This window comes from Plectropomus leopardus, chromosome 24, assembly GCF_026936395.1.
Source record: "Plectropomus leopardus strain MGB_pleo_1.0 chromosome 24, ASM2693639v1, whole genome shotgun sequence".
NCBI classification, from domain to species: Eukaryota; Metazoa; Chordata; class Actinopteri; order Perciformes; family Serranidae; genus Plectropomus; species Plectropomus leopardus.
In genome coordinates, this window is record NC_142199.1 from 11,195,001 (window position 1) to 11,213,784 (window position 18,784).

The 18,784-nt window shown below is 39.0% G+C and overlaps 1 protein-coding gene across 9 annotated transcripts in view; it reads right to left on the reverse strand.

The window, feature by feature from the left end:
• Positions 1-18,784, reverse strand: part of LOC121962677 (sodium- and chloride-dependent GABA transporter 2-like) — a 38,780-nt gene that overhangs the window by 14,170 nt on the left and 5,826 nt on the right. For 3 of the 9 annotated variants that reach the window (XM_088074491.1, XM_088074490.1, XM_088074489.1), the window contains exons 1-7: positions 6,183-6,257; positions 5,821-6,065; positions 5,095-5,229; positions 3,083-3,223; positions 1,990-2,080; positions 1,703-1,835; positions 1-36 (exon numbers count right to left, since the gene is read on the reverse strand). The exon at positions 1-36 is cut by the window's left edge and continues 99 nt beyond it. In XM_088074491.1, coding sequence (XP_087930617.1) covers positions 1-36; positions 1,703-1,835; positions 1,990-2,080; positions 3,083-3,223; positions 5,095-5,229; positions 5,821-6,065; positions 6,183-6,184 — 783 coding nt within the window. In that variant the 5' untranslated portion in view covers positions 6,185-6,257. Of the gene's footprint in view, positions 37-1,702; positions 1,836-1,989; positions 2,081-3,082; positions 3,224-5,094; positions 5,230-5,820; positions 6,066-6,182; positions 6,258-7,664; positions 7,802-8,223; positions 8,260-18,784 lie in introns of those variants that run through there. The other 6 variants (XM_088074492.1, XM_042512924.2, XM_042512921.2 and 3 more) reach the window with 4 other exon arrangements.

The window sequence follows — 18,784 nt, forward strand, 5'->3', positions numbered from 1 at the left end:
CATGACATATGGGAAGGTGGCTGTCAGGTACACCACCTACAATGTACACAGCGAGCAGGGATGTGGTTGAGACGGCAAGGAGACAGAGAAAACAGAAGGGACACGTCTGTGATGTATTAAAAGAAAGCTGGAGCGCTGAAACCTGTTGACAGATGATGGCAGCGACATGACAAACAAACTCTATAAAAAAATGCTGCAGTGCCCGGTCCCTTAATTCACTCTCTGACCATATGAAAGAACAACATTTATGTTCTGGCTTTCACTCTGCCACCACTCAGTCACGCAGCTCAGCTGAGAAGCCCTTGAGCAAGTCACTGAGACGCAACCAGTTTAATGGACGCTGCTGTTTAACTGACCTCGTTCTCTCTGCGCTCAGAGAAGTAGGGTAAATAAAATGAGGAATCATTTATAGCGGGGCTTTTAGAAGTCTGACACTGTGGCCCTCCGTCAGAAAAAAGAAAGAGAGAACTCCCCGGTTTTGGGGAATACTGCTATGCATATTACACTGTGGGTAATTTCTATAAACAAGTATATGCATATGAACACAGAATGTGTTGGCAACGAGACAAGACATTGTATAGGAAGCTTTCGGGTTTCCATTTCTAGTCCAAGTAGTATTATTAAATAATCACATTTGAGCTTTGGTTATATTCAGGTTAACAGCTTGTGTGGAGAGCAAAAGCAGAAGACCCCATTGGCTATTATCTGATGATGATTTAGCTTTATATTTGCTATTTTTGTCATTTATCTGCATTCATATGCAGATATCGGTTTATAGAGATTAGCTGAAATGTCATCTGGTATTCTATTTTCAAATATCAAGTTGCTAGGACTGTAAACAATGACTGACACACGGAAGAGGAAGCCTTGGCCCAGTCTTGGTTTGCTGGCTACAATCCCTAAAACATTGACTGTTGCCCTTAGGGACTGATCACACCGAGACACAATGAGCCAGGCATGACCGAGAAAAGGAAATGCACTTCCAAGAAGCCTTGGAAGTGCATCTGGAAAAAACAGCTGGGATCACCTGTAGAGCGGGGCTGCGTGTGTATGGCCAAAAGTGACACTGACGGGAGACTCCACGCATTGAGCAGAAAAGTTGAAAATACTTAAACTTTTATGTATGGCCAAAAGAAAAACGTGTTGTGCAGCAGCAAGAAAGGAGCACCTGTAAAGCACACTGTACCATAGAGAAACCAAGTTTTTTCTGATGACGTTTCTCTAGAGACGCGCCTCGGGGTGACTGCCCCTTGAAAGGCTAAATCATAAAAAGACCAACAGAGGACGACTTCCGAGACTGCACTGGGGGCTACAGCATAAACCCCAATTTTTCTTTGTGTAGCTTTAATTACATTTTGGCAGGTTTGAACCATACATAATTTGCCAAATTAGCTTTTATCAATTATTTTTTAATCTAGCCATGGATGTACAAAGAGCTATCACTGGATTACTCTGATAGTGACAAAAACTCAAAAACGTGACGAATTCTGGGATATGAGGAGTGTCTTTTTTTCTAAGGGGCTTTACACACAGGAGAGAATGATGTCCTCTGAAAGTCTAAGTCACGCTGAATCTGTGAGTATAAGCATGATGATAAGGTTGCCAAACTACAAGAACTAAATTCCCATTGTTTTCAGACCACCACAAGGCACCTACAGTCAGCATCCAGCAGCGTGATGATGTTGAGAGTGTTTGCACGCACCTTCCCAGTGGACTTGACTCCCCTCCAGACACAGAAGTAACAGACAAGCCAGACGATGGCCAGACACAGAGCCAGCTTCCAGCTGATTGGACCCAGCTCGTCTAAACTGCTGGAGAGACGGAGCACCTCCCGCCTAGAACAAACAAACAAACAAACAAACAAACAAACAAACACACACACACACACACACACACACACACACACACACACACACACACACACACACACTGCTGTTAATGTGATCATCACCACAATAAAAAGTGAGAAACCAGGGAAGCTACACTCACTCCCAAAACTCCATGACAGGGGAGGTGGCGTTCTCAGACAGGCTGGTCCCATTGGTTGTCTGGTTGTGGTGATCAAACAGCACACATGCCTCTGCAGGAGAACACGTACATCTTTAGGTTAGGGGTGGCCGATATATCAATTACACGCGACAAATCACTACTTATTCCAAGTTTGAATAATGAAAAGACGAAATCACAAACACTGAGTATATCAACACTCCAGGCCCGAAACGAGCAAAGTGCTTCAGAATAAAAGTATCAGAGGTTCCACTTTGATCCATTTAATTATAACAAAACTCTATTTAACTGTATTATAAGAGAATTTCATTCACCTTTATTATAACAGTATTTTAACTTCATTGTTATAGTACTTTAACTTAATTATAACATTATTTAGCTAGCAAATTTGTTACAGTAGTTCATTAAATTTTTATTCTGACAGTATAGTATTCAACTTTATAATAAAGGTGCTTAATTTAACTTTATTGCAACTGTATTTTATTTAAATATTGTAACAGTAATTGATTTATTTGATTTCTTTGTTAAGACCGTTTTTTTTAACTTAATTATATATTAGTAGCTACTTTATTGAACTTTTTGAAACAGTAGTTTATTTTATAGTTTAGCATTTTAGTAGTCTATAGCTGTTTAGAAGAGAGATCAAAATAAAGCGAAACATGATAAACAGGAAGGAAATCCAGGCACTCCGAAAGTGTGAAAAACGTGAAAAAACAGGGAATTACATCAAAAAGCCTTTATTGTCGTGGCTAAATTTTAAAAAAGCCAACATATTTCGACCACTTCAATAAAGGCATTTTAATGTAATTCCTCCTGATTTTTTCATGTTTTTAACACTTTTGGAGTGCCTGGATTTCCTTCCTGTTTATGCTGTTTTCTGTGAGCACCTGACACACATCTGATTATAGTCTACAGAACAACCACTAGCCTCTCTCTTTTTCTAAATATAGACACATTATAGCCTAAAGATATAGCGATATCATTTAAAGGCCATATCACTCAGACCTATTTATGGTTTTACATAGCAGCCACAGACTGCAGTGACAGGAGCTTTTGACTTCCTGTCTTTACCGACCTGTGTTCCACGTGTTGTTACAGTGCGACCAGGGCAGCTCTGCATTAAAGCTGTAGGCCAGGTAGAAGAGAGCCCAGGCCAAAATGATGATGTAGTACACACAGCCATGCAGGATCATCACTTGGCTGGCATAGCCGAGCCCTGCAGACACAAAAAAATGCAGACAGATAGATATGATGTGTGATGATTTGGTAAAACAGATCGTATCATGAGCTGGTGCTCAGCAAGATAAGAGTCGCAGAAACACAAATAAATGAGTTTCAAAGCATTTGTGCACACACAGTCTATTATCAGATCCAAGTCATCTGATTTTCAGATGAGAGCATTCATTTATTGAGACACTCGACTTGCAGCCCACATCTAGTATATCTTCATTAAGAGTGAATGATGGTCTTATGAAGCTTTGAGTGGGTTAGAGAGTGTGGACTGTTTACCTAAACAAAAGGCTGTTTGTGATATTCTCTAATGAAATTCAGGCCTCTATGAGATGATGGCATATTAAATGAGTAAACAAGTGAGGAGTTCTCACATAGGCATTTCTTTGTCTGTGGCTGAGGGAGTGCTTAGTCTCGCCGCGGCACTACACGAGAGTTTGTCCCTGTGCTAAACACAGGGCCTTCACACGACAAGCTGTCAAGAAAATGCTGGTTATCTTGTGTGCATCTGTGTACCATATGGGCCGAAGAGCAGGGCAGTGCATATTTGTCACTGAACAGGGTGAATCTAGAAATACCGCCACGTGGTTGTGTGCCTCGGCACACCAGTCAAGTTGCACTTACAGTTTACTGTGAAAACACGGATGCTTCACACACATCTTTCTCACAGCTGCACAGAAGATCTAAACAATCAGCACAGTTTGAAGGCGGGCATCCGAGATTAGTGTCACCAACTCAGTAACTGACAAAAGGTCTTCCCCTCTGTCCCTGACTTTATTATGTTGAGTAATGGCCAGAAAAGTGTTTTTAAAAGCAAAAATAGAATTTCCTTTTTAAAGAAACACAACAGGGCTACATGAATGTTGACTGCTGTTGTTTGCATTCACATCATAGGATTTTGGTACATTTCTCGGATTAGAGCAAGCTCTATTTTAATGCTGTTTTCTGCACTGACACCTTTTTTTCTGGCACCTTATGTACACTAAAAGTACACAAACAATTCTTATAATAATACTTGGCATGTCTGAGCATTTTTAAGACTTTCCAAATACTGATTTAAGACATTATAATACCAGTTAAGGCGTTACTTTTATATCAATTAATTGAATGCCTTCTAAGATTTTCTAGGACCCGCAAAACCCTGAGCACTAGTGGCTGCACTGTCAGGATTGCCAGTTGCTAATCATGCAGGTGTTGTGTAGAATTCTGTTCCCCTGTCAAATATTGGCTCCCTCCTGTTAAAATGTATTGCGCTCCTCTCAGTGGTTAGGCACAGGAAAAGGTTTGGTTCAGATTTAGCTAGCGGGAATATTAACAGGAAATAATCCTTGGGACAACACTAGCATGCCAATACTGTAAATCCTCGGGTGCCGTGAAACACAGCGTGTGAGCGCTGTTAACTATCGCTCATTTTCATTAGTTGCAAACAGATAGACATTCAGTTCACCATGCACCAACAAAATGACCACAGTCAATAAATATGCACTTTTAGCGTGTTAATGTACAACCCAGTGTGACATTGTTTCCCCAATTGTCATCACTCTCTAATCAAGGCTATGCTGAGCTTAGTGTATCATTGTCACTCCCCACACGGATACATCAATTTCCGCTAGAGGGAGTGACAGCCAACAATTAACTCTTATCAATCATAAATGCAATTTTGCACTTTTTTTTACATTTTATGGAAACAATTCAGAGAATAACTGCAAATAAATTAATATTGAAAATAATTGTGAGTAATTGTTAGCCCTACGTCAAACCGGGGTACATGTAACAATGTGCAATCCAACACGAGAACAGCACAAACTGTAGCCTAAAATCTAAGAATCGACTGATGACATAATTAGATAAACCTACCTCCAAATAATGGGCAGACAGTCCTCCAGGCACTGACCCCTCCCAGGCTGGTGAACTGTCCCAGAGAGGTCTCCAGGAGGAACAGGGGGATACCGCACAGTACCAGGAACAACAGGTAGGGTACAAAGAACACACCTTGACACACACACACACACACACACACACACACACACACACACAGAAGGTGATATCTTTCTGAGGACTTTCGCTGATTACATTCAACTTAATACAACGTTCATACACATTTTAACCAATACATTTCCATGAATTTTCCATGACTTTGAAGCAAATTTTAAAGACCATACATCCTCTCAAACAACCATCTGTAATCCTTAATTTGCTTGTGAAATTTGAAATTGTCAAATTCCATGACTTTTTTCCGGGTTTTTCATTAATATAAAAGCACTGCTAATATCTAAATATGAACCTTGAAACAAAGTGATAACCCCAAATTCACCCTCACACTGTCATCAGTTTTATGGATAATTTTAGGACAACTTCTTTTATATTATTGGTGCAAAAACACACAAAGAAAATATTCCCCCGTCGAGCAGACACCTTGAAAATGCCTAGTTTTAGATGAGACGACGATAGAAGAACAAAAGAGGAATAGAAAAGGGGAGACGACAGACACAGAGGCGACGGCAGGAAAGAGAGTTTGCAGAATCATTCAAACTTTAAGGCTCAAACTTCCTCTCGTCTCCCCTATCCCACATGCTTTATTACCTCCTCCATTTTTGTAGCAGAGGTAAGGGAACCTCCAGACGTTTCCAAGGCCGATGATCTGCCCCGCCACAGCTAAGAGGAACTCAGCCTTGCTCGCCCACTGTCCCCTGGCATGCAGGCTGTCTTTGGTGGTTTCTTTCCCGCTAGACCGGCTCACCTGGTACAACTTGTTCAGCAGCGGGTCTCCTTGCTGTGGAGGTAGCTGGTTGGCCATTACCGGTTCTGGCAGAGACACACACACACCCCTATCGAAAGAAAAACACAAGAAATAAAGAGAGAGAGAATGTCACCTCAGTATGTAAACAAATAATAATAAAAGTTGACGGTATTAAATAAAGAGGCACAAAGACAGGATCCCTCACATTGTTGCAGTCAGGAGTGTATAACAGGCAGTTGGTTTTGCTGCCTCACTTATCTGTGATGTGTGTCTCACGTGGGTGTGTGTCCTTATCTGTACTCTGCAGGATGGTCAAGGACCAAATTTATCAAGGGCATCGAGCTGGGAACTATTTCTCTCACACTATTTCCTAAAAATAAATGTTTTTGTTGTATTGTTTTGACATTATTGTAGTAAAAAAAACAGTCTGACAAAACAAGATTATTTTTTGAAACCTAAGCAAATTGCTTTGATTTCTTTCCAAAACTTGGAAAGAAGGCAATAAGCAACTTAACAACACATGGCCCCAAAAAATAGTAAGAAATTTGTATTACAAAAAATACAGAAAATTAACATATAAGCAAAAAAAAAGTTTAAAAAAAAAAAACAAAGAAAAAAAGAAAATGATCCAAAAAGTCCAGAAAAAATAAAATAAATATATTTATAGATTTTTTTCCTCTTACATAATTTTAAATATGGAATTATGATTCTGAATACATTTTTTGGACATTTTCATTTCCCTTAGTTTTTGATAATTTTGCAACAAGTCTCCCTTTAAAAAAAAAAAAAAAATTCAAGTCATTTTCTATGACACCTTTTAAAAATTTCTTGCAATTTGCACGCCATTTTTGATTAAGTTGGTTCCTGCCTTGTGTTTTTCAAAGAAATCAAACCAATATGCTCAGGTTTCAGATGTTTAAATAGCTGTGTGAGGTGTCTGAACTGTGAAAACTGATGTCGAACCAGGTTTTAAAGGGTTAATATTGACAATACCAAAAAATAAGGTATTTTGGCAGCGCTTTTACCTCCCATAATATTAACATTTCCACCATTTATCAAATAGGGAACTTTGTGTGCAGTTATCAAACTCATGAGTCAGTTGTTAATTATCACTGGAGGCAGCCAATGGCATTATTGGAGGATTCCTTATGGTGTATTTAAGCACAAAACAAACATGTTTAAGTGTGTTTCTTCTATGACATTATCGTTTAATATCTTTTAATTACAAAAGCAGGGTTTAGTGCACTCTGCACAGATGCAGCAGGGGTTGGAGTTTCATTGTGTTATTGTTGTGGACGCTGTGAAACCACTCTCTTCTCCTCACCATTGTCCCCCGCTGTGCCATACGTTACATAATACTGATAAGACTACAAGCCGCCGTTTTTAAGCCACCTTTCACTTTTTCTCCGACACGCCGACGAAAAATGCTTTGCACATGGCTGGATAAATACACCGTAACACACATGTGATATTGTACAGACACCCCTATCTCCACTGAAGGATACACATGTAACAGTTTCACGAGACTGTTCCGCTATCTGTGCAGAGGTACGCTAAAGTTTTTATTTTAGGTAACAGTTATCTTCATAAATGTTACCTACAAATAAAAACGGCGAGCCTGTACATTATCGCCTGGCGTGTCGTATAAAATGATAAATTGCAGAGAATTCGACATGTCGCTGCCTACCTCTGCGTTTCCTGGAGTTCTCTAAACCAAGAGCACCCCCGTGTTCTGTTGGGCAAATGGTTTGTCCCGTGCTGGGTGGCTCTGCGCTGACTGGCGCAGCGATTCAACCAAATGTATAGAGGGGCGACGGGTAGAGCCTGGCGGGCGCAAGCTTGACATTAATAAACAGGTTACAAAATGAACCACCAGTAACTGTTACATCAGTTTTAGTGTTACAAAATGATAGCATGCAAGCAAGCAATATAAATACATACATACATACACATACATACACATACATACACACACACACACACACATTTTTCAGCACTCACTTATCATCACCAACACAGTACTTATTTGTTAGGTTATATATACGCTATATGTATTATTGTTATTAATTGATCATTGCTCTTATTGTCGTTAATTTTTCTTCTCCTCTCTCGAATATTTCACATCTAATATATTTACCATACAACAATCTGCAATAATGTTAATTTAAGTGAAAGTAACTGCGAAATTATAACAGCAGAATTACCGTTATTTGTTTTGTTTTTTGTTTGTATTTTTTAATATTCACCTTGTCAAGTTCTGCAAATCTGCTTATTTCCTTTTTCTGTCACCATTGTTTGGAGAGAGAGAGAGAGAGAGAGAGAGAGAGAGATAGATAGATAGATAGATAGATAGATAGATAGATAGATAGATAGATAGATAGATAGATAGATAGATAGATAGATAGATAGACAGACAGACAGACAGATAAAATCAAACAAACAAACATAAACCATCATTATCTATGTCATTAATTCAACATTAATAATTTTGTCATCATGACTTTCCTGTCAAAATTAGCAAGTGTTAATGGCTGTTTGGAAAAGTTTGCCTAGAGGGTTGCCAATAAGGGATTTCTTGGTTAAGGTTAGGGGGGTAAAAAATCAGCGTTTGGCTTAACATGAATAAATTTCTGCCTGTTTTAGTTCATGGAATCTCTAAATTTATTACAATACATTCTGAAAACTTGTTGCTGGGATGACTCTTTTGTTGTCTTTCCTCTTCTACTTTAACTATCAAATTAATTTATATTTTACGATCAATTAAATTTGTGTTTCATGGTTTGTGTGTCTCTTGTGTATATTTCTGTCAGTTGATATTGTGTTACGACATATGGATTCAGTCCAGTCACTTCAGTGCTTTTATAAGCATGTTACATCAACTAAAAGCCTTCCCTATCAACAAATATCACATAACTGATCCTCATACTTCACCAAGGCCCTTGCAGGTATACACAACTTCAGTGCATTGTTTAATCCGATTCAGAATCACTATCTCTTAATGTGTATGCTGTAGGCCATTGATGGAGCTTGAGAAAAGTACCAGACTTAAGGTCACTATTGTGGACTCTGTCCTGTAAATGGTCTCAGAGTCTTAACAGTTAGGCCACCTCAAGCTGCTCTCAGCACATTTAATAGGCTGTGTCATTGCCTGGGCTCATTCAGCTGAGCATTTATAGCCACGGTAGAAAAAAGTCCAGGCTCCAGCTAGCACTCTGCTTCAAGGAATTAATTCAGAAAATGGCATTCCACTGCATAGGCATAATAGGTAATAATATTAGGTGTATAAATCAAATGCAAAAGTAGATATTGTTGTATTATTTCTTGCAGATATATGCAAACCAGGCTGTGTTTCAGCTAGGGAGGATCGCCAGTTGTATTATACTTTTAAATATTTTTTAAAAGTCAAAATCCAATCCAAACTAACAAATACTGATTACTCTGATTTCAGGGAGCTATTCATTAACTTGATATATGTACTGTAGACTACATATATACGTAATGCGTTATATCTTTGTGGATGTCATTTATAACATCTGCATTTTGCCGTCTTCATTAAATCAACCCTGCTGCATCAATTAATCAAAAATAAACCCTTGAACCTAGAATTCAAGATTAGACTTCATGCAGATGACATGTTACTTTATTTGCAAGTGCCTCCAAGCTCTTTTCAAGACCACAAAACTTCTCTCTCTCTCTCTCTTTAATTTTACCACCAAATAATCAATATCATCATTTTGACAGGTAGTTTATCATCAGAGAGTTCAGCCTTTTTCTGTTGTTCTGACATGTTTTAAATTATCTGCTAACAGACTTAACTACAGTCAGTAAGATACAGTATGTTCAGTACGCCAGGATGTTCCTCAATCATTACAACTGAGACAGAGAATACTGTTGCCTATTCAGATATTGACAAAACAGAACATACAAATCAAACGACACCAAGAGGAAAACGATTTTTGAAAATAGATTTTTAAAAACTACAAACTCCGACTCATGTGAATACCTCTCCTTAAACGTCACCGGTGTTCTTGTAGCTCATTCAAGGATAGCAAGTAAGAACATTTTGTCCTGCTGACGGTTTGCTTTTGACTCTCCATTTTTTATTACGTTAATAAAGGTTATTCATTAGATAACATTCTATCGCGTCACACTAGCGAAGCCAGTGATTACACAGACTATCTATACCTACAAATAAACACTCTCACAACACAACCACACACATACACATCTAGGTACACACTATACCTATACCAAAGAACCAGTGCAAACAGTGACTCACAGTGTCTCAAAACTCTATTGCCTGCAGCTTTGGTTGCATGTCTATATCCATAATTGGAGAAGTGGTAACTTTCAGAATAACCACTCATGTCAAATTAATAATACTTCCCCGAAACACAATTTGTACCACTGTAACATGCCCTTCTTTTAGGTTGTAACAAAGACATCTATAGAGTGTCAGAGAAGATTTACTGAGTTATTAAAATTACACTATTTCTATGTACAGCTTAAGTCTGCCATTAAGTCCCTATATGGATTTATGTCACAATTTAACTTCAGTCTCCCTCATTAGTGGACCCCCCCCCCCAAGTCAAGGGTCAAGAGACAGGAAGTGGTAAAAACTCTTGCAATCATATACAATGCACAAATTCCTCAACTACACATGTGCACTCCTGCATATATCCTCTCTCCAAATGCAGCCTGCTTTGCCTCCCAGGGGCTTAATAAAATGCCAGCATTAAGGACCCTTCAATACAGTCGCCATTGTTCTGCCCTGACAAACCTGTCGCGCCTGTAAATGTGGTGCCACGGCGTGTAACTCAGACCAGGCGTAGCCGTACACAATTTCTGCATGCTTTATGGCTGCTTTTATTGGTGTCTGGCATCCAGGGTATAGGGCAGTGGGTCACTGTGATACACTGACACAAATTGTGAAACTCTTCCAGTCTGCAACTATCCTGTTGCTACAAGACTGCAAGGTTTTCAAAACTTTTAACAGGAAGCGACATTGCAGTATGTTTTAAGAATGTTGCAAATATTCGGCTTCAAGCCAACTGCTACAAAACATTTAATTTACATCATGTTAAGGGAATTGTGGCCATTTAAGTCCTCTAATTATAGTCACCTTGTGTGTGGCACAAATAATGGGATTTCTTATTTTCTAACATGATGTTGTTTGGATAAGACGAAGAATCCACATAATTCATGAAGTGGCGACGCAAATAAAGTTCAACAGCTTAACAGAGGGTTTAACGACTCCAATTGACTGAAATAATGATCATGTCTTACTTGACAGATTTTCTTGCTTACCCCCTTGAGGAAGGTTGGAGGTCAGAGTCAGCACAGTGCAGCTACTCTGGAGCTGACTTGCTCAAAAGCATCTCAACAACGTTGATGTTTGACAACACAAGGCTATGTACTTGATTATAGTCTACCAACTATCAGACCAGAAAGGTGAATGTAGATCAATATTTGGAGGATAATTCTATCTTTTGTCCATTTAGATTCGACACATTGATTCTAAACCTTCAAGTTAAAGTGGTCGTCTTGCCTCGTTTGAACCCTTTGAAAGATGTGGTCAACATCAGACCTACAAGTCTTTACCTCCTTCCATACTCTACTTCCCTTGTCCTAAATAGGTAAACATTCCTGTGGCTTAACCCCCTTCCTCTTCAACCTATGTGAAAAGCATACCTTGTAAAAGAGGACTCTTTTAAATGTAACCTCTGGCCTTGTGTCCACACTGTACACAACTCCCCTGAGACCTGTGGTAGGCCAGATATTTGCTGCTGATAATCTTTCCTGGAGATTTTATGGGAATGTTTTGAGGGGCAATTCCCTACATGAGTCTTTAAACCACAGTGGGTATTCCCATGATGTGTGCTGCTTTCAGAGATTTGAGAGGCTTCACTGGAAATGTAAGGTCATTTATCCAAATCTCAGTAGGCTATATGCTGCTTTTTTCCTTTTTTCCCTAGTGATATCCTGGTCCAAAAATATCTAAACCTCTACTCTCATAATAAACACTACAGGTAACATGTATTCTGTGCGCAAGGAGTTTGCTTGGTTAGTCACTTTGCACCATTAATGAAATACTCTGACAAATAAGGTTCAAAGTTTCTATGAATACTTCTTTGGCTTGTTTGGATAAAAGCTGTGTTTACACTGCTTGTGATAAATGGCCATTTTTTCAGAGGCATTTACTGTGTGAATGTAGCTCTCCTCCAGTCAGTTAGCTTATATATCAGCCTATTCACCAGAAGAATATGTTGGCATTGTACATTTCCGCAAATCATGAACACCTTATATTTGCACATTAAATAAATATAATAAAAAAAGTTATGTAGTATATTTGCTGACTGGATAGGAAGGTGGATGGTGTGTCACCTTGGCCAGAACTGGTTGTGTTTTAGCATGTCATTGCTGTGTTTCCATCTGCTTTACAGGCAGCAAACATGGGTGTTTTGATAGGTGTTGTAGCAACCCATCAGTATTTTTCCAGCATGGAGAGCGCCACGAAAAAAGCGATTCTTTTAGGTTAAACATAATATTTTCCTAACCATAACCACGTGTTTTGTTTGCCAAAACCTAGCCACATTTACCACAGCCTTTTTGAAATGTTTTAAGTTTTAACATATTCACAACATTATAATAAGCAAATGTAACATTTCCCTGGTTTGCAGAAACATACAATGCCAACATTTTTTCTGGTGATTGGGTTGCATGTACTGTACTGACTGAACATTTTCATTCACTGTGTACAGTAAAATTGTTTGTGAAAACGCATGCTAATAAGGAAAATAGTGCAAATATGATAAGTCATCTGTTAACTAATGTAACACCAATGATTTTAGAGTTTTGCTTAGTTACCTTAGCTTAGCATAAAGACTTGAAACAGTAGGAGGCAGCTAGCTTGGCTCTTTCAAAAGCTTTTTTTTCCTTAGCTGTAAAGTAACTAAAATCTTAAGAGTAGTTTTTATTACAGTGCTGGGCTAGCTGTTCCAGTTTTTATGTAAACATACAGCAACGAGAGTGATATCAAACATTTTCACTTTTGACAAGAAAGCAAATAAGTATATTCCAAAATAGAAAGTTATTCCTTCAATATCTTAACAAAACACATTTTCCAACCCATCAGGCATACGAGCAAGGACAAAACCTACAAGACAGAGCATCATATCATTTACGAGCCAACTTCCGAAACTAAAGCAAACAAAATACACCATGAATGTGGGTTATAAAAACAGTCCTAGAATCCGGCCTCTGTCTGGACGCTAATACTTTAATCTGCACTCATGGATCCAGATTTTGGTGCTTTCTTTTCTATTATAATAAGAAACTAACTGCCCATAAACACTGTATACAGTACGTATGTGACATCTTTACTCCAGACCAAAAGCTGATTTACTTGCTATTTATGGAAACCTAAAAGAAGAGCTTGTACCAAATAAATTTGAATTCTTGAAAGAGCTTTTTTAGAAAAAAAAAAAATAATACAGATGTCTTTGTTTTAATTGATACTAGTTGGATTGTTTCCAATACTAGAGGTCTTGTGTCCTGGAATGGATGATTAATAGGCCATAGAGTTTGAAAATGAGCCTCAACATTTTTTTTCAGCAACGATGCACAAAAACGTTAACATCACACAAAGTTGCACAAATTATTTGGTTAAGTACTTGATAAAATAATGCAGGAAAAGAATGATATACCAAGATATTTTCACTGCTAACCTTATGCTGAACTTACCTCTGTTTATGTGGATTCGCACTGTGCCTTCAATGTAGTGCCTTAATAAGACTAATTAAGACCCTGTTCGTCCGGATCATTTTACAGAAAAGTGAGTACACCATGTTTCTCCTTTGCCCATCCAGCTTTGCTTGGGACCAAACGCATTCTCAGGGAAATCGAGTCAAGCTAAACAAACCCAGATTCCTGTTGCTCACCGAGCCTGAAGCTCGGGGCTAAACAATCATGGGAGTCTTAGTATCATTTCTTTCATCTACAGCAATAACCCTCCAGCAACATGAACTGTGGTCATTTTGTTTAAATGGAATAATAATAAACAATGATTCAAATATATACAGGATACCAGTATTATATGTGATACAGATTAACTTGTATCAAGCGGTGCATGTATGATTTTGTGAAAGAGGGACAAAAGGGATTGTGGAAGTCAAGCCTCCGGTCAGCAGGTCAGGTGTACAGTGATTAAACTGTCTAATGTGGTCAAGGCACCGAGACCTTCACACTCTGGGCTGAGGTTGCCCCAGGGAGGAATGCAGCACTGGATTATCTCAAAACATCAAATAATAAGCCCCCCTTCTGCCACCACTGACAGCAAACACAAGAGACTCCTGTTTTTCATCCGCATGGAGAATTTAAGACTTCAAGAGAACTCAGCGGGGATCCAACTTTGACGGTAGTTTGATGAATGAACTGGATGGAAGCTACTATTTTAAACCCACAAAAAAATTATTTCCAGTGACTAATGCCCACATACCTCCATTGTTGTGCACATGACAACACTGTGGGGTACCTGCAAGGTAATTATATCATTACAGGCCATTGCATCCATTATAACCCGATTTCATTATTTCATTACTGTGGTCTTTGCTGACTTGGCAGCTCTCGTTGGCGAAGTTTTGCATTCCATAGCCAGCCGTTTCATACGCTTGGATGCAGGGAGACTTAATTGAGGTTAAGCACCTCGGTCAAGGGGCTCTGAGGGCCACACTGCTCCACTGGGGATTTGTGCAGTGGGCCCCTTGATTCTCTGACTGCCAGCTTACAGGAAAACACAGAAGCGTGTTTCATCAGAAGTGGGAATATAATATAATAAGACGGGAATATCTGGAAATAAATCCTCCATTGTGATGTTGCAACAACTAATGTAAGGAATGATAAAAATCAAGGGTGTGGCTTTTATGGAAGAACAAGGTCACACCATTAGTACTGTATAAAGGTATTTTAAAATTCTACTGTTTCACACAATATATTAAACAAATACATTACACATGTGGAGGAGTTTTAAAAGACTGGATCTCACATTTACTCGCATCAACATTCTTAAATGTGATTGTTTTAGGTCAAAAACACATTCCAGAGAGTGCAGACCACTGCCAAGGCCAAATACCCTAACTCGTAATGTTTACAAAACAGAATCCACAGCATGGTTAGTTTATCAGCCCTATGATTCCAATCCACTTGAAAATTTAATGGATTCTTCATTGGCCCATCCTCCATCTGACCACCAAAAAACACAAAAAACTGTGACCATTATGTTGATAATCACGTGCACAGTGATAAAAGGCACAGAAGACTGAATCTTTAACACATAGATGTTTCCCTTTCCATATCCCACACCTGCACCCCAGCCTCATGCAGCTACATTAGCTAATTTGTACACAGCTATGGTTCATACACACATCACAACATTCAGTTCTTATTTTCTCACTGACACGCAGTGGAACAATGAAGATCTTGGCAAATGTTCAGTGCTGTTGAGGGAAAACTGGGCACATATCACTGGCTTTCAGTAACTGTGTGAATGCTGTTTCAACATTTTCATGCAGAGTGGATCCCATGTCTAATAAACTACTGCATGCAGTAACCCTGAAAGGCAAAATTGACAATGATATTGTCATACAAGCTAGACAGCACTTATGACAAAATGCACTAGTGGTTTCACTAACTGCACCAAACTACAATTTAGGGTATTGTTAAGTTGACGAGCAGTTTAGCCTCCAGTTTTGCATTTCAACAATGCTTTTGAATCCATTTCGGCTTTCAGCATTCACACGCACTTTCTGTAGGAAATGCATTCTCTAGAACTATTAAATCATCCTGCCTACAACCCATCAAAAGGGGCACATTGCTCAGCACAGGCCAAAATCCCGCCACACGGTGATGACAGAAAAGTGCATTTGCCAAATCCGAGTAGCTGCCTCAGCACTGCGGTCGAATCACAAGAAAGGGTTGGAAACATCTGTGATCAACTTTGGCAGCTGTTACAAAGTGCAGGCAGCTAAACCGGGACCACAAATAAAATCCACGTGCTTTATGACAAATGACATCATGCCGTTGTAACACAGAGAGGTGAAGTAGGTCTTTAGGTTAATACATGACTGTAAACTATGGAAACTATGTTGTTGGCAAAACTGCACAACAACAACTGATTGTAGTTTGTTTACTGATTGCTAGATTTACACCTTCTTGGTGTAGATATTCCATGAAGTGACTTTTTCTTTTTAAGGATATGATTTTTAACTAAATGTGTGGCAAAAGAAGTAAACTCAATGACACACAGATGATCAGAGTGTAGGGCGAAGGATCAATATGATCAGTGGTTTTGCTGCTGAAGTGTTACTTGTTTTGGTATGACCATTAGCTTATGACTGCTAATGTTAGTAAGGTAGCTGAGTGTATCTGACACAACTGAGTCAGTTTATCCTGTAATGGTAACAGTCAGTAAAGTCAGCAAAATGTCGTTTATAGGGCAATTGGTAAAAATAATCGTCGAGCATGTTGACGTTGCACAGCCATCTAAGAGGGGTAAGTGTCTGCAGCCACAGTAACTGCCGGTCATCTGGCAATTGTTTATCATCAAAATTTTTATCAGAATAGTCAACTGATTACACTGCTTTTCCATCAACGGTCTTCGCTACGTTCACACTAAGTAATTGCCATGAAGGAAAGCGATTAAATTTTCCTTAACCAATCACTAGAGATCTACCATATCCACCTAAATCTAACATCATTTTATGTCCACAGTGGGTCCACACCATTACAATGCTGATGTACGCCTGCGGTAGCCTGCACACAATTGGATAGTTATCGGAGCCGCCGTTAAATTTCAGTGGCAAGAGTTGTGTTTAAGTCAGAAGAATCAGAATCAGTTTATCGTCACTTCCATATATACAGCTAGCATACGTGGAGGCAAAATACTGTCATACATAACACACAAACACATACACAGACAGCAAATAAAAAGTTATAAAGCGCTTTTTTTCCACTGTCACTGTGTTTAAGACTGCATGGCCTGTACAAACACGAACAAGTCAAGGCAGGTCGATGAATGTCAGTGTCTGTGAAATCGTGGACTATCATCTCCCAGAAATCCCTCATACGTGGGTTCTCCCACATATGAGGGGCTTGCCTTTCCATTAGCGCTCACAAAACACGCCTACATTGCATTCAATTGGAATAATAGAAACATACCTAACAGACCTCCCATTTGATAGATTTCACTCCTGGGACCATCACCTATAAGATTTGGGTTTCAGATATGATTAAGACCAGAATTCAGTAGTTGTCACCTACAGATGAGGAGATAACAGTGACGGATCAGAAAAGTCATTTTATGACTCTTACTAGACCTCCCGCAAGGACCCCTAGGGTTCCCTGGACCCCTCGTTGAAAATGTCAAAACTAAAAACTGAAAACTAATGTGGTCCATGGGGGCTTATCATTAAAGAGATAATTAATTATTTTCAGCCAGGTCTCTGTCAGCGAGGTGTGAGCAATGTGTGTGACTGAATGGTTTTAAGATGCACTTGTGTACCAGGAACTTCCCGCCCATGCCGTGAGCAATAAATCCACTGGATGATGTGAAATATTTAATTCCATCTCAGTAATTACAAATGCAAAAAATATGTCTTTAATTGGCCCGTCCTTACATGTCCCTCTCTCTCCCTGCCCCATTCCTTCAATCGCCTTCATGAAACGGTTGGTCTTGTGAAATCTTTCATAATCTTTAGAATCAGCTGTGTTTCTTCTTGAAATGTTGGCTTTTCCTTTTGGGCATGCATCTGCAGCCATGATAATACACAGAACCCACTGTGAACAGGCAAGAGGTTGTGTGCTTCAAATTGCATTAAAAAACCCCAATTGAGATGTTTATTAAGAGTGCTCCGTATTAAGTATAACTAATGCCATTAAAACTGGAAATAGTCTGGCAAATTCCTCATCTTTGTTGGAAAATGCTATAATCAGAATATGGCCAAATTTGGAAAAATCCAAATGGAATATGCTGTGTCATAGAAAATGATTACATATGAAAGCATGTTAATGTAATCATGAATAATTGTATGGAAATCTATGATTCACACGTTATCAGTTAAGATATGAATGTTAAGATACTGCGAGAGTGAGACCTTTTACATGTTTGGACTACAATGACAGACACGCTTGTATGACGTGTGAAATGCGCTGTATGAGGCTGAATGACTCTTCTGTTACTGTTAGATGTTGGTGTGTCTTTGTCCATGTTCGTACTGTACCAAGTATTTCTTAGATCCGCTTTATGTTGCCATTTAACCTATATATTCATATAAAATCAACTGTGGCTCCTCAAATTGATTTCGTTATTTATCAAGATGAAGACTGACAGAGTACAGGTTTTTCCTACATCATGCCGTTTACATGACATGAATCAAATTCTGAATATTGTCATATTCAGAATAATAGGGGAATATTAGTGCGCATGTAAAAGTACCTAGTGAAGTGTTAAACCTTGTCAGATTTTGGCTGGCAAACTTCCGAGGAATTCCTGCCACTGTCGGTAACTAGGGCTCCTTAACACCATTTCTTTGAGAAAGTATGCCTCCGGCAATGCATGTCTAGTCACGCAATTGTGAGGCCAACATAAACTGTGTACTGATGGGGCTCTTGAAGCAGTGTGGAAATCATAGTGTGAAAGCCCTCAGAGTGACACTGTATCACGTTACTGTTATTGATAACCTGAGTCCTAGTAGACATTTTGATGTGTCATGCTGGTGTTAGGGCTGCACAAGGACATCATATAGCCATAAC